Here is a 14,549-nt window from a genome sequence, read left to right as displayed (position 1 = left end):
TAACAAAAAAAACCCTGGAGGCAGTAAGTATTAGTAGATTGTATTGATAAATGAGTTTTTCTGTGTCTTTCTTTTTGGTTCAGTTAACCATTGCTAGAAACAGGGCGCATAGGAAAGCAGTCTCGCTAGGGTGGATTTCCAGTGGATGAACAGACCAAGGACAGAACTAGTGACAGTTCTGATATTCAAATTATTTATTATTATAAAGTTAGCTGATAGAGCAAAGAGCATGTATTTCATTAGTTTCTCAATACAGATTACAGAAATTAATACTTAGTATTTTTGAGGGGGTGGTGAAAGAGCTCTTTTATATATCGTTTTAGTAGAGATGCAAATTGTTATATGCTTTAAGGAAAGCAGTTTGGCAATTTGTGTCAAAAGTCTTTTAAAAATGCATTACTTTTGTCTTACTGTATTCAATTTCTAAAAACTTTTCCTAAGGAAAAAGCAGAAAGTCTATATGATGATTTAATTATGAAAACTTTTATCTTGGCATATGTATAAGAAACCCAAATATTCAGCAGTAGAGGATGATCCAGTAGACTTTAGTATGTCTGTATCATGTATATCAGGACTTCTCAACCTCGACTCTTTTGGCCTTTTGGACCAGGTAATTTGGCGGTGGGGGGGGGGGTCGCGGTGGGGGGGCTATCTTGTGTACTGCAGATGTTTAACACCATCCATGGCTTCTTTTTACTAGGTACCAGTGGTACCCTCTCCTTCTCTACCCCTGTTGTAACAACCAAAAATGTCTCCAGACATTGTGAGATGTTTCCTGGGGATGGTGTTGCCACAATTGAGGACCATTGATGTATATCAGGCAGATTTTCAAATAGTTTTAGATGAATATTTAAGACAGGAAAATGCTGACCATATTTTGTTAATTTTTTTAAGTGCATGGTTGCCACAGAAAAAGAGAAAGATACCAATAGACTGTGTTAGATGTGTTTAGTTTTCTTAATGGCAAGGGGTTGTTTTGATAATGTGATGCAAAGCCAGAAGCTCCCACCAGAGACCTCAGAACAACCCACGAATAACATAGCTGCCCACACTATGTCCCCACAAGAGGGGATTTACTAGGTGCTAGAAGCTTCCTTTTTTGGTTCCAGTGGAATTTTTTTTTTTAACCTTCATCCCACCCTCTCCCCATACCTACGTAATTTTTGGCTGTTCTCGTGATTTGGCTTTTCATCTGTCTCCTCACCTAGTGCAATAAATAATCTTTATGAACATTCCTGAATTCACTCTAACTCTGGATGAATCAAAGTTTACCTTCCCAGCCTTCCTCAGGTTGCCCAGGTTTTAGGTCAACATGCTCTGTGTCTCCTCAACATGTGATAGGATATGTTCCATTTTTTATAACAATGTGCAGAAATATATGCGTATTTCAAAAATTCCTTCTTAGAGATAAATTTTTATGATTAAAAATTACATATTTCTCTATTTTTAATGTTTGTTATTGAAAATATCTTCTAAAAGTGAAAAATAAATTACTTAAATCACAAATCCTAGGAAAAAGAATTAAATTGATTTCCAATATTTTGGACATTTTGAAATATATTAACCATATTAGTAGGAAGAGCATGTAAGTGAGTTGGTCCAGGTAGTTGTTTTCAGATGCCATTCAGATCTAGGGGAAAATGAATTATATTATTTCTTGGGCAGTTTGGAAACATGCTATAGTATTTTAAAAGAGAAAGAGACAACTATATGAATATCTCACCCTTGCTTTTCCAAAATAACTCTCCTGCCATGCTAGATAAGGAATGAAATTAAAAATTTCAAGATTTAAAATTCATTTTCTGTAAATGATTTTAGCCCATGGCAAGCTTACTTGTTCAAACTAAATGTATTTTAGCTTTCCCCTTGTGCCACTCAGAAAGTGTAGAAGCCTTTGAAGGGCTGAAAATCTCTAATGGTTATATCAGGAAGGGAAATATTATAGGAACGAGAATCTTTCTTGCATTTCTGTATCTGTGGGAGGAGGGGTGGCCGCTGAGCTGTGGTGTTCCACATGCTTTGATTAGACCTTCTGGTTGAGAAATTTTAGAGAACTTACTTGTGCTGCATAAGAAAGCAAGAGGAATTTTGAGAAAATTCTTGGGGACCTTAAAGTAGAGAGAGAATAAAAGGAGAGAGGAGAAGGAGTCATAGGTGGGGTGCAGGATAAGAAGCCAAGGCCAAAGACATACATGAGTAACAGATGGAGATTTTGCAATGGATTTTTAGGGGAAACTTTTGATTTTTAATTTTTAGTAGCTTAACTATGTAAGGAAATACCAGGGATGATACTCAAAACACTCCACAATCCTTTAGCACAGTCTCGGAACTGACCCTGGGCTTAACCAAGTGGGGTGAAGCTGCAGAATAGCACGTTGACTGCAACGCCCCTTTACCACAAGTCATCATGAAAGATGGCTACACACTCAAAAATTTTGTCTTAGGGATCCAACTTGTTACAGTGGCCTTCAGCAAGAGGCTAGCAGAGTTAGGAGGCATGACATGGATGGGAGAGAGCAACGTCATCAGTGTGATGTCCTGCCAGTCAAAGGAGCAGGATAATCTGTCTTCAACAACCCATAGGAATATGAAAGTAGGGGTGGTGCTCAGGGTATGTGGGAATCAGCTTGGGAGGTTTTCTCAAAAGAACAATTGAAGTTCTAAATAATCCTTCATGAAGTCACACAGACAGGAAAGGAAGTGGTTAGCCCTGTACTAGTGGAGCAGGTAGGTATGAGGGATTTGAAAAGAACACACCAGCGGACTGAGCAGTTCCCATGAGAGGAGCAGGACCCGAGAGGCAGAAGAGAGAGGCAAGAACCAAAACCTGACTGAAGAGCTTCCAACCGAAGAGGCACCTGCCAAACAAAGAAGCCTGGGATTCGAACCCAGCTTCAGAGAGTCCACTCATTCTAAATATGACTCAAACCATAAGCCTTTTTATGGCTTACCCATGGATGCGAGAGGTGTCTCCAGAGGGCGCAGAAGATGCAGTCCCTGTACCCAAAATATTCACGGAGAAAGAAAGCAAGGACTCCGTTACTCCAGAGGGAGTGCTACTGAGGCAATGGGGGAAAGGTGACAAGGGCCCTCATTAGGACTTGAACGAGCCACTGAGAGCTGGCAACCGTCTGTAGGATGCCAGTCGTAAATGGCACCCCAGCTCCCAGCCTACACACCTCTCTGCCCCGCCAACTGCCAACTCCACATCTATAAAGGGCTCCCTCACTAGCCAGCTCATACCATGTTCTGTTAGAAAACTCTTCTTTACCCTTAGGGAAACATGCCTCTCTGTACCCTCTGCATACTGGGTTCATCGCACAAAATCTGAACTCAGCCGTCATTCTCAATTGCCCCTGCCTTTCCCCTGTGACCCAGTTTTTCCTTCACTGGACTGAAGGGTCTGATTTTTTTTTTTTAACTGTGCTTCTTAGGACACAGTTCCCTGCAGTATTTATCAGCTCTGAGCTCACCTGGCTTGTGAGCTTTCATCCTGATGTGACTCCGGCAGTGGATCTGGCTCCCGCCCTCAGCTGACCAGTGGGGAATCCAGTGGCTGTTGTTTCCTGTGGTCTGGATGCCCTCTGTTTGGGGTGTGGTGCTGTGTCAGGATTGACTCCAGAAGGGCTCGTCTGCCCCTGTGGGGGTTCACAGTTAATGAGAGTGGCTCCGAGGCTCCCCATAATAGAGAAGTTCCTTTGTGGCTAACAAGAGTGTAATGCGGTGACAGGGTCACAGGTTCCTTGTTTCTAAGAATCTGATGTAGCTCTGTGGGGGGTAGAGGGCCTGTACCAGGGTGCACACACACACTCCAGAAGAGAAAGTGAGCTGAGTCCTAATTCTGAGACAAATCTGCATGTAGGGGAGGAGCATAAAGAAGAATGAACAAAGGCAGAAGTTCCAGGAAAATGACTTTGAACATAGAATTTTGAAAGTTTTGGGGGGAAGTTTTAGAAAAAGATCAGTGTGGCTGATAACAGTTCTCCTTGGGAGACAATCAGGAAGAAGAAGGAAAGAAGGCTGTTGGGCCAATTAGGAGCTTGCTGGTAATCTGAGGAGAGCAACTTCTATAGATGGTGAAGGCTGTGTGACAGGGACCCTCTTGAAAGGGGACCCCCAATGGCTAAGGATGGTTGACAGGAAATGTATTTAGCCGCTCCCTAAAGAGCCAGGAGTGCAGGGTAGTGTGTGTACGTGTGTGTATGCATGTGTGTGTGTGTGTGTCTGTACATGTGTGTGTGTCTTGAAAGCCTATAGAGCATAGACCACTCTGATCATCTACCTTTGAATTCCTGTGAAGTAGCTAAAATCTACTGCTGTACAAACACACGAGTGAACAGAGGGCTTACCTCTTCCATCATCTTTCTTCCTTTCATGAATGCTGTGTAAACAGTATAGTCTGATGTCCATGTGACTAGGGGTAATGTGCTTAGAATTATTTTATAGGGGGAAAACAGTTGAAGAAGTTTCCAGTTGATGACAGGTACACTATAGTGGACGTATTGTGTTGGATTTGAAGAAAAAGAATATTCTATTTGTTTCTATTTTCTTGACAAACATACAGCTTTTTTGCTTCCAGTGTAGTCCTATTAATTTAGTCACATCTCAAATTCTTAATGATCTCTATTAGTATGGGGAACCTGTCATATAGGTTAATCTAAAATAATAATGGTTAGGAATTTTTGTGTAGCAAAAGTATATTCATTTGTGGCAGCGGTGAGGTTAGGAGAGTAGCATTCTACCGAAGTTGGAATTGCAAGTAAACAATTTTAAAGAATATAAAATCAAGTTAATTGAATAATATAAATTCAATATAAATAATATGAATTCATCAATTCATTTTATTTTATTTTTTGAAAATTTTATTTATTTGAGAGGAGTGAGTGAGAGAGAGAGAGAGGAAAACGAAAGTGCAAGTAGGGGGAGGGGCAGAGGGGGAGGGAGAAGCAGATTCCTCCGAGTGGAGAGCCTGACACAGGCTCAGTCCCCTGACCCCATGATCATGGCGAGAGCCGAAGGTAGGCGCTTAACCAACTGAGCCACCCAGGCGCCCCATTCATTGATTAATTTGAAATAATAAGGATTTTATTAATTTTAAATAATTTTATTATTAATTTCAAATAATATGAATTCAACTCAGTGGGCCTGGGCTTTGGAACTATTCACACTCTGGTTCTGATACTTACTAGGCAAGTGACCACAAATTCTCCCATCTGCAAAATGGAAAATATATCTACCTCACAGAACATTTGTGAATGTTCAGTGGAAAGGTTCATGGCACACAAATGCTCAAAAAATGTTACCTTTTTCCATTTTCTAAAAATAAAACATCTTTCAGCTTTTTGAGAACAGAGACTAGAAGAGAAATTTGATTCAGGAACTTTCAATAGAGGTCTTTAAAAACCACAACATCATGTTATTCTTGGCCAAGGATAATTTAAATTAGTGAAAAATTAGGTCATAGGGCTTTAAATTAATATATTAGCATTAGAAACAATGACCCATAGTTATACTGCTTTTTTTAAAGAAGTTACTTAGGACATTTTGCATGCTAAGCATCATGAATATATTTTTCAAATTACTAGTGGCCCTCAAATTAGTAATGGACTTTACCTATGTGTTACTGATATTAAAATGCATTTCTCTTTGTTCTTGGGTAGTAACCCACTTCCATTCCTAATTATGTTCTGCACAGGCTGATAGTAGTGCTGGTGTATCATGTTTGGGTACTCAGTAGTGGGGTACCATTCTTTGAAAGTGTCTAGGCATGGCCTAAAGACACATTGAAAGTGAGGGCAAGTCAAAAAAAAAGAAAAAAGAAAGAAAAAAGAAAAGAAAAAGAAAGAAAGAAAGTGAGGGCAAGCCAGAAAGGCAGAAGAAATTTATTCTAGTTATTCTCCAGATTTACCCATCCCTCCCAGAAAACACTAGCATCCTGTTCTCTCCCTTTTCTATTCCCTAACCTCTTCCTTTCCCAGCCCTTTGCTTTTATCCTATCACTGCTGTGATGAGACTTTTTCCTAAAAAAAAATAGAAGTTGGGCAGTCCCAGTGGCTCAGTGGTTTAGCACTGCCTTCGGCCCAGGGTGTGATCCTGGAGTCCCGGGATCGAGTCCCGCATCAGGTTCCCTGCGTGGAGCCTGCTTCTCCCTCTGCCTATGTCTCTGCCTCTCTCTGTGTGTGTCTCTATGAATAAATAAATAAAATATTTTAAAAAATAGAAGTTATCATAAAATTTAATTCCTGACCTGTCATTCTAGTTCCTTACCACACATTTTTGCTCTGTTGCAGAGATTTGGTCTGTGCTTCTCAGATCAAATAGAATTATCCTTTATTCAGAGGGCTGTCTCCCATGGACAATGTATGTTATGAGACTTAATGTTGTTTAGCATTTGGAATCATTCTTCTTGAATTGGGAATAAGAATCAGCAGAAACTGCCACGCTATGGCAGTCCCAACATAATTCCACAGAGCCTGTCTATGGGGTATTTTTGGTAGTTGGGAAATATTACATAAGTAATGCTGCATACCGATTAGTTGTATTAAAATATATATTACGCACAGCTTTGTACTTGGCTTAAAAAGTTTCCTTGACAACACCATTTAACTTCTTACTGTTCTTTTCATGTTGTTAATATAAATATCTAATATGTTTTTGTTCAAAACATCAATTAGGCTTCAGTGTAATCTTTATTAATACAGATCTGTTATTACGAGAAGACTGCTGAGCTATGATAATTTGCACAGCAGGAACAATAAAATATCTTCTTTCTTCTTGATTCTATCCCAGAATGCTTGGCTTCTCTGTTCTTTCACAGAGCACACCAAAGCCTTCCATGATACTTTTTACAATTGTAATGAAATCTTGAAAGCATTCCTATAAGCAAAAGCGATGTTTTCTTCAAAGGTAAACAGAATGGAAGGGCCCGAAATTGCAGATAGATTCAAAAAAGACACATTATAAGTTACAGATCTCCACTTCTAATGTCTTTAATTCTCTCTCTTCATGTAGCCAGAACTCCCCACTTCCTGCGGATTCAGAATGTGGAAGTCAATGCCGGCCAGTTTGCCACCTTCCAGTGCAGTGCCATTGGCCGGACTGTGGCGGGGGACAAGCTGTGGTTGCAGGTACAGTAACTCGCCGTCGCCTGTTCAGGGAGAGCCCGGGGACAGGTGCATGCCACTGGGGAAGGGCCCAGGGGCCCAGGTCAGTGTCGGGGTACTGATGGAAAATTGATCCTGTGAATTGTCTCTGTTCCTTTCCTCCTTTAGTGATAAGTTGCGAGATTACTAAGAGCTCTAGATAAGCTAACTCTTTTTCACAGACCTTTTTTTATTTTTAATTTCTGTTCTTTCCTTTTGCTTCTACTTAGCTATCTTGCTTTGAAGATATGGTTGTGAAATTACTATTAGAGCAGGATATTAAAGTATCAAATATAGAGCTCTCCCCTACTCTTCCTCTTGAGAAATAGCCAGAGCATCTCACACACACACATACACACACGTGCACACATGTGCGTGTGCACACACATGTACACCTTTTTATAATTTGAATCCCCACAAGGAGAAAAAAGCCTCAAGTTAGAAAATAACAACACATCTTTTACTTTTGAATATTTAAGTAGACATTTTTAGTGTAATCATAATTTGTGTGCTTGTGTTACAGTCTTTCAAATTCCACCATAAGTATTTTGCATGGCAAATTGTTTCATGGATTTATCCGTGGTCACCGGGATTCTGAGAGAATGAGTGGGATGAAGTGACCTGTCCCCTCTAACCAGAATACCACATGCTTCTTTAGGCTGTGGCATTCTCCCATTCTTGTTTCTGCCTTTTACTCACTGATGTGCAGGATGCTCATTCTTTACTGTGCCTAGTGTTGCTTCCCACCCATCCCTCATTCCTTGTAGATCTTGTTGGTTTTGTTTTAGTTTGCTTAATTATTACTTACTTTAGTTTGCAGAGCTGCTTCATGACTTAACCTCTTTGTGTATCTGTTCCATCCCACCGTGACTTTCACTTCACGCACACTGACCTTTCCTCTCTGATGTCACCTCTCCACCTCGTATTGTCCTTCCTCTTCTATAGTGTCTTAGTGATTGTGACGTGTCACATTTGCATGACACTCTGTAACTTTTACATTCCCCTTACCTTTTCATCATCACAGCTGAAATAAATGGTCATTTTTATTCCTCTACTTCTGGGGAAAATGTAAAACAACCAGCTGTGCCATCCCAGGAGTAGTCAATAATATGTTGACAACTGGGTAATACATTCTGGAGGAAGATTCTTAATACGCTTGGATCCACTGCACAATTCCTCACCTTACTACCTGGATGTCACTGTTTTCTCATCATCCTGCCCTGCGAGAACATCCCCTGGCCGGGAAGGAGGAATGTATGCGGAGGACTGAGTTTTCATGCACCAGATTCATCTTTACTGTTTCTTTCTCTCTTAAAGTTTTATACTCACTACTGTAAGAAATTTTGCAACTCATGAGTACTGTGCTCAACCTTGATCTTCTGTATTTGACTTCAATTTTTCCTGTATATCCCACTTCCTAGTTCTTTTAAAATCTTGATGTTTGAGACTGAAAATTATTTTCTTAGTGGTTGTTTGGTATTTAACTTGATCAAGATGGACTATGTATGGTAATTGATGAGACAGACATTTTTCATTGATAATTTCCACAATGCATTAACTACCTTTTAAAAATGACACTATCCTGTCATCTTTGATTTATCTCTAGAAATCTTAATTTTTCATGGAAAATAGTTTTGGGCTCCTGATATTTGTGGTAATCTTACTCCAGAGAACACAATGTAAGTCTAAACACTCGTCTCAACAGAGTCTTAGATATTCTCAAGAATTTATAGGCAAGTTGAAAATACAATTTTCTCTTTTTTGCATCCTGGTCTTGGGATGGTCATGGTTGGACTTCAGCTTTGTCTTGGGCATTGGAGATCTTTAACTACTTCCTACTACAAAATGGAAGACTTTGTTTTTAAAGAGAATCTGTCATATCATAGGGAGAAAGCTAGCTGCTATTTAGAAAAAACAGGTCTAAATGCAACGTCTGAGCTCTCACTCCACTTAGAATGACTGGGAGAGTTTTTGTTTTTGTTTTCTTTTTTTAAATGCCTGGTCTACACCATGATTCTTATTTAATTGGTCTATGATAGGGCCTCATTCAGGGCTCCCCAGGTGACTCCAGGGTGCATCCTGGGTTGACAGTCACTGGTCTGAAGCAGAGCACAACACATTCCCAAGTAAGGAATGAAAAAAGGCAAAACCCAAGGTATAATGATACCTGTATTCAGTAGCCTCGATGTGCTGTCATGTTGAATTTCCCATGTTCCCAGACTCTCTTGCTTTTGTTTTATTAGATTTGATCATTAGTGTTGATAAATTGTTTTTATAATTCATCCATTGATGTCTTTCTTTATTACCCAATCTGTCTTGCCCTTCTTGTCATTGATGACTACCTGTTGCCCTGTAGCTTTTCACATGATCATGTCCTTTGAAATTCTAAGTGAAACTTAGTTTGTCCTGGACATGGCATGGAATTTGTGAATCTTCGTGATGTTAGAATAATTTCACTGTTAAATGATTTATTTCCTCTAGTTGAGTAAGCATCCTGTGGGGAAATGTTTATTAATAGCTGATGAAATAAAACTAGCATCCTTCACTTGCAAGAATGGTTTCTATTAAATTGTATTTGTGCAGAGTGGCTTCATGTAGCAGTGAGGATTTGTGACAGGTGATGGTTTCATAGAGCCCTTCAGCCCCCTTGCCCATGCCCTGGCCTTTGCCTGAGGTCATTCTTTAAAAGTTGTGGGGAGAAGCAAACCTGGAATCATGGCTCAGGTCTTTTGAGTGGAGACCTATAAATATGAGCATTTCTTCATTCTGCCAATCTACACAGTTTCAAAAATGCTTGTCTGAGTAAAAAGTCACTTGTGTCTTTAAAGTAATTCTGAGACCCAGGCAGGAAAAGAATGAGAAATATATTTTTAGGCTTTTCTGTTATTTGAATCTTCTCAGTAGTAAGTTAAGATTTAGAAACTAATAATACATTTTTATTTGGGGAACATTGATGCTTCAGAGTATAATCATTTATAATTATTCGTGTTACTTGTATTACCATATTTTGAGTTCCACCAAAGGCAGGTGCATGGTGTATCCCATGGTCTTATATTTCTTTTAGAGATGAATTTGAGGTGCAGGATTGTTCATGGTCACAAAGGTAAATGGCACAGCTGAGGATAGTATACCTGTGTTTCTTTTACTTAACACCTGCTTGATTCCACTGTCCTATGGCATCTTCCTATATTACAGTTCTAGGTGAATAGATAGTATGTACTTACCATACTGTTGGAATAATTTGGTTGTGACTGACATTACATGATTAACATCAAGGAGCCATCATAACCAAAAAACAAACAAACAAAAAGGTCCATATGTATTACATGTCCATATTGATCCACCTCTGCGAAAATGGCCAGTGGTTTGATTGTTTAAAATATAGATTAAATATAATCACTGTCAGAGCCTTTCACAAAAACAAAGCACATATAAATCTGATGATGACACTAATGAAGAAATGTTTATGATTAACAAGTTGTGTCCCATCTGCTTACATTTTCTCTGTCTCATCTGTGGGCTACAGGTTATTGTCAACATAGAATTGGTTTTCCTAGAATACAAAACAACAATATAACAAAATGAGCATCCATTAGTATAGCAGCAAAAGACTTAAAATACCTTCCAGGCAAGGTACAGTAGGAAGATCGCATCTACAAAACTGATTTTTTTTTGTAGTACAAAAATGATGTGCAGTGCATTTGTTGAATGTACTTGCTGTGTGCTATCAGTTTGACCATCTATGAATACAGCAGGGACTGTAACTGTGACATACACTCAGATGAAATGTAAGTGTAAAATCATTCAAGTACCTAAAACATGATGGTATTGCCTGTTATCAACTTCCTGATCACTGTGAGCCTACCTTTTGAAAATATCTTAGAGTATCTATACATACTCTATATCTATACATATATAAGATACAGAGAAGAGAAAATGGAATTTTAGTTTTTTTCTTTTCATACTTACATATTACATGCTGATGATCAATTTCTGAGTTATGTATTTTTTACAGAGTCCTAAAAATCCCTTAAGCCATGTATGATATTAACATTACTGTTGTTCTTTCTTAAGTATTTTAAGTTTCGTTTTCCTACATACATTTGTTTCCCCTGAGAATTAATATTTGTAATGCCTATTTTCACTTTTCAATAAGTAAAGATGATCACCAGAGCTAGTATTGATGGTCATAAATCTGGAGATGGCTTGTGCACGTTGTTTTCCAGGAAACACGGGGCACCTGTCCTCTTCCCCTGCACCTATGTAGTTTGGGCATTTTTTAACTTCTGCTATGTAATTCTTTTTTAATCATTGTGGAGGCTCCTCCAAATTCCTTCATTTTCTTGCTCAGTGTCTTCTTTGGTTTGGGCTGCTATCACAGGCTGGGTGACTTAAAACAACAAACATTTATTTCTTGTACTTCTAGAGAGTGAAGTCCAAGATCAGGATACCATTGTGGTGAAGTTTTTGGTGATCTCTAGCTCCCTGGTTTATACACAACTTCTTACTGCGTCTTCATATGTGGAGTGAGAGCTCTGGGCTAGGCATCCCCTCATAGGGACACCAGTTCTATCAGGATGGCTTCACTCTGATGACCTCACCCAAACCTAATCACCTCCCAAAGACCCCACCTCAGTACCATCACATCAGGGATTTGGTTTGATCATATGAATTTTGGAGAAACAGAAACATTCGATCTACGATATTTGGCTACCATATCAAACCCAGAAATGAGTGGGAAGTGAGAGTGGTTCAGCCTCCAGGACAAATGGCAGAAAGCAGGGAGGCTGTGGAGATGCCTTTTCAACAACAGATAAATGGCAGCTTTGATCAAGCCAGGAATTGGCATGTGCAAGTTGGGTGAATAGTAGCTGGCCAAGGAAGCCTGGAAAATAATAATTTTCTCTCAACAGATAGAGACCCCTATCATTTTTCAATGGCTTACTTTTTAGAATCACAGAATTATATAATATCTGGATGTGGATCAGTCTTCAAATTGAATTCCTCATTTTATTAATGAGAAAATGAAAGCCCAGGAAAGGTAGGAAACTTTAACACAATAGTATATTATGTATTTAATTCATTTTTAATCATTGAGGAGGCTCCTCCATACAATTTCACTTGCTAGTAAAGTCGATTATAAATATACATTTATGAATAAGTGAATTTTACCACGTGGATATTTTTCTTCATTGAGTACTTCTAAATAACAGTGGTCTTTTAACCAAATATACTCAGATTTACAGTGAAAATATCTGTGTTAACTTTGGAACCATCATAGTACAATATCATTGAGTTTTACTTTTTTATCAAATGGGGCTTAGTGTTCATTAGAAGTGAGGCACCAGAATAACATTTTTAAATGCTTTCATAACATGTGTTCAAAGAAATAGAAAAGGAAATTAGATGGTGTTACTATGAAGGACTCTATTGAAAACACTTGTTGCAATGTAGCTGCTAAAATAGTACCTGTCACATAAGAGATACTTAGTAAATACCTACTTATGGCACTTAGTTTACTGACTGCCTGAACAAATCATGTGTCTCCTCCAGGTGAGTCTCAAAGGCCCATAGTTGGACCAGGAAAACAGGCACAAAAAACAGGCACAACATCTGTCTTGCTGGGATGCCTGTTTTATAGATACAGTTGTTCACTCCAAGGGATGGTTTTGATGAGAGAAGGGGCATATAGAACCTACTGATGTCCCTTTTACTATTTCAGAGTATGCAGCAATATCATGCAGAGTTTGAGTAATTTTGGAAGCAAATGTGGTTATTAATATGTCATCTTTTCTACACCTTCATTTCTTATACCTTTCCCTTAGGTATTTTTTTCCCATGTTATAAAATTTTGTTCTCTAATTCATTTTTTTAGAAAAAAAATTCTTACCACAGGACCTCAATTAAAGGTAATAGAAATATACCTCTCAAGGCTAACATGTTTGAGTCCTCACTAAGACAACAACCTGTGTCATAGTAATTGAGGGATGAACCCACCTCACTCGTGTGTGTGTGTGTGTGTGTGTGTGCATGTGTGAAATGTAATTCAGTATGAGCTCTTAAATTGGAAACACTGAATTTCTAAGAATAATGCTCACTTAGGATTAAAACTTTTATAGCTGTTGACCTTGAGATTATTTTTTTCTTTTAAGAGTTTGATATATAATTCCACTTCAATTACCCAATTGGGAAAACAGTATTTTTCACCTGCATAATAAATTCCTCACATTTCTCTTCTGAGCTACATTTTTAGACCTTTGTGGGGTTTTTTAGAGAGAGAAAACGGAAAATCTTTTAGATTTTTGCAACTTAAAATGGTTCTCAGAAGAATACTCTTACTTATAGAATTTTATTTATGAATGAATAAATTATAAATTATATTATTAGTATTTATATCACTGACTTCAACAGATGTGTTTGAGATAAAAGAATTACAACTCCATTTACTGAGCACTGCTGTGTGACAGATACTCTGCTAGGCTGTGTTTGGGCATTTTTTTCTCTGGACCCATCCATAGGAGCACTCTCTTATATGCTCATAGAACAAGAAACAGGCTTGGGAAGTTTCAGTAATTTTTCCAATAGCACATTGCTGGTAACAAGAGCTAGGATTTGAACCAAGCCGTCTAACTCCAGAACGTACATCCTTAACTATACTGCCTCTTGCACAGTACAAAGACTCAGGCATTTTCTTGTGGATTCATTAATATACTGTAGTAATTTAAGTGATAGCTTTTATCAGAGTTTAAAATTAAAATTCTGCTCGTGTGTAGATGTTGCCTTGGCTTTTTTGTTAAGGAATGCATATGTTTGGTCAACCTTTTTTGGTGGCTTTTAGCTTCCTTTAAAGATGATGAGGGGGAAAAATCAGAACTGTATACCAGACCAATTTTGCTATTATATATAAAAGCCATAAAATGATTTGAAAAGATGTAAAATTATAGTGCCCTTGGCAAGCTTAACTTGGGTATTTTACACCATATATATTAAAGCATAAATTTAACATCACTTACCATCATAGAAAATACCAGGAATACACAAAGAGGACTGTCTTTAGTTGCTATAGGAACCATTTTCTCCTTAAAACTTTGAGTGGTTGAAATTACATCCATTATTGTTTTAGTCAATTGAATATCCATATATATATAATGCAACATGAACATTCAGATTGAAACCACCAAAAGCCTTCAAAGCATATACCATATGTTTTAACTTAGTGTGATTTTGGATTAGCTTAATTTAAAGGAAACGATTTCTTTTACATTGACAAACAGTATGACTTACTGAGGAGATTCCAGGAGGCATTAATTAATAAATATTATTTTGTAATGTTACCTAACTCAATCAAGAAAGATATAAATTACTGGTGCTTTGAGAAGGATGCCCTAGAAAAAGCTGGAGCAGCAT

At 38.2% G+C, this 14,549-nt stretch overlaps 1 protein-coding gene across 5 annotated transcripts in view; it reads left to right on the top strand.

Moving 5' to 3' along the window:
* Positions 1-14,549, top strand: part of PTPRM (protein tyrosine phosphatase receptor type M) — a 773,521-nt gene that overhangs the window by 337,551 nt on the left and 421,421 nt on the right. For all 5 annotated transcript variants that reach the window (XM_077900010.1, XM_077900009.1, XM_077900008.1 and 2 more), the window contains exon 5: positions 7,012-7,127. In XM_077900010.1, coding sequence (XP_077756136.1) covers positions 7,012-7,127 — 116 coding nt within the window. The remainder of the gene's footprint in view (positions 1-7,011; positions 7,128-14,549) is intronic.

The sequence above is a fragment of the Canis aureus genome, chromosome 6 (genome assembly GCF_053574225.1).
Source record: "Canis aureus isolate CA01 chromosome 6, VMU_Caureus_v.1.0, whole genome shotgun sequence".
In the NCBI taxonomy this organism is placed as follows: Eukaryota; Metazoa; Chordata; class Mammalia; order Carnivora; family Canidae; genus Canis; species Canis aureus.
Note: the sequence above shows the minus strand (reverse complement) of the source record. Positions and strands in the feature narration are given on the sequence as shown.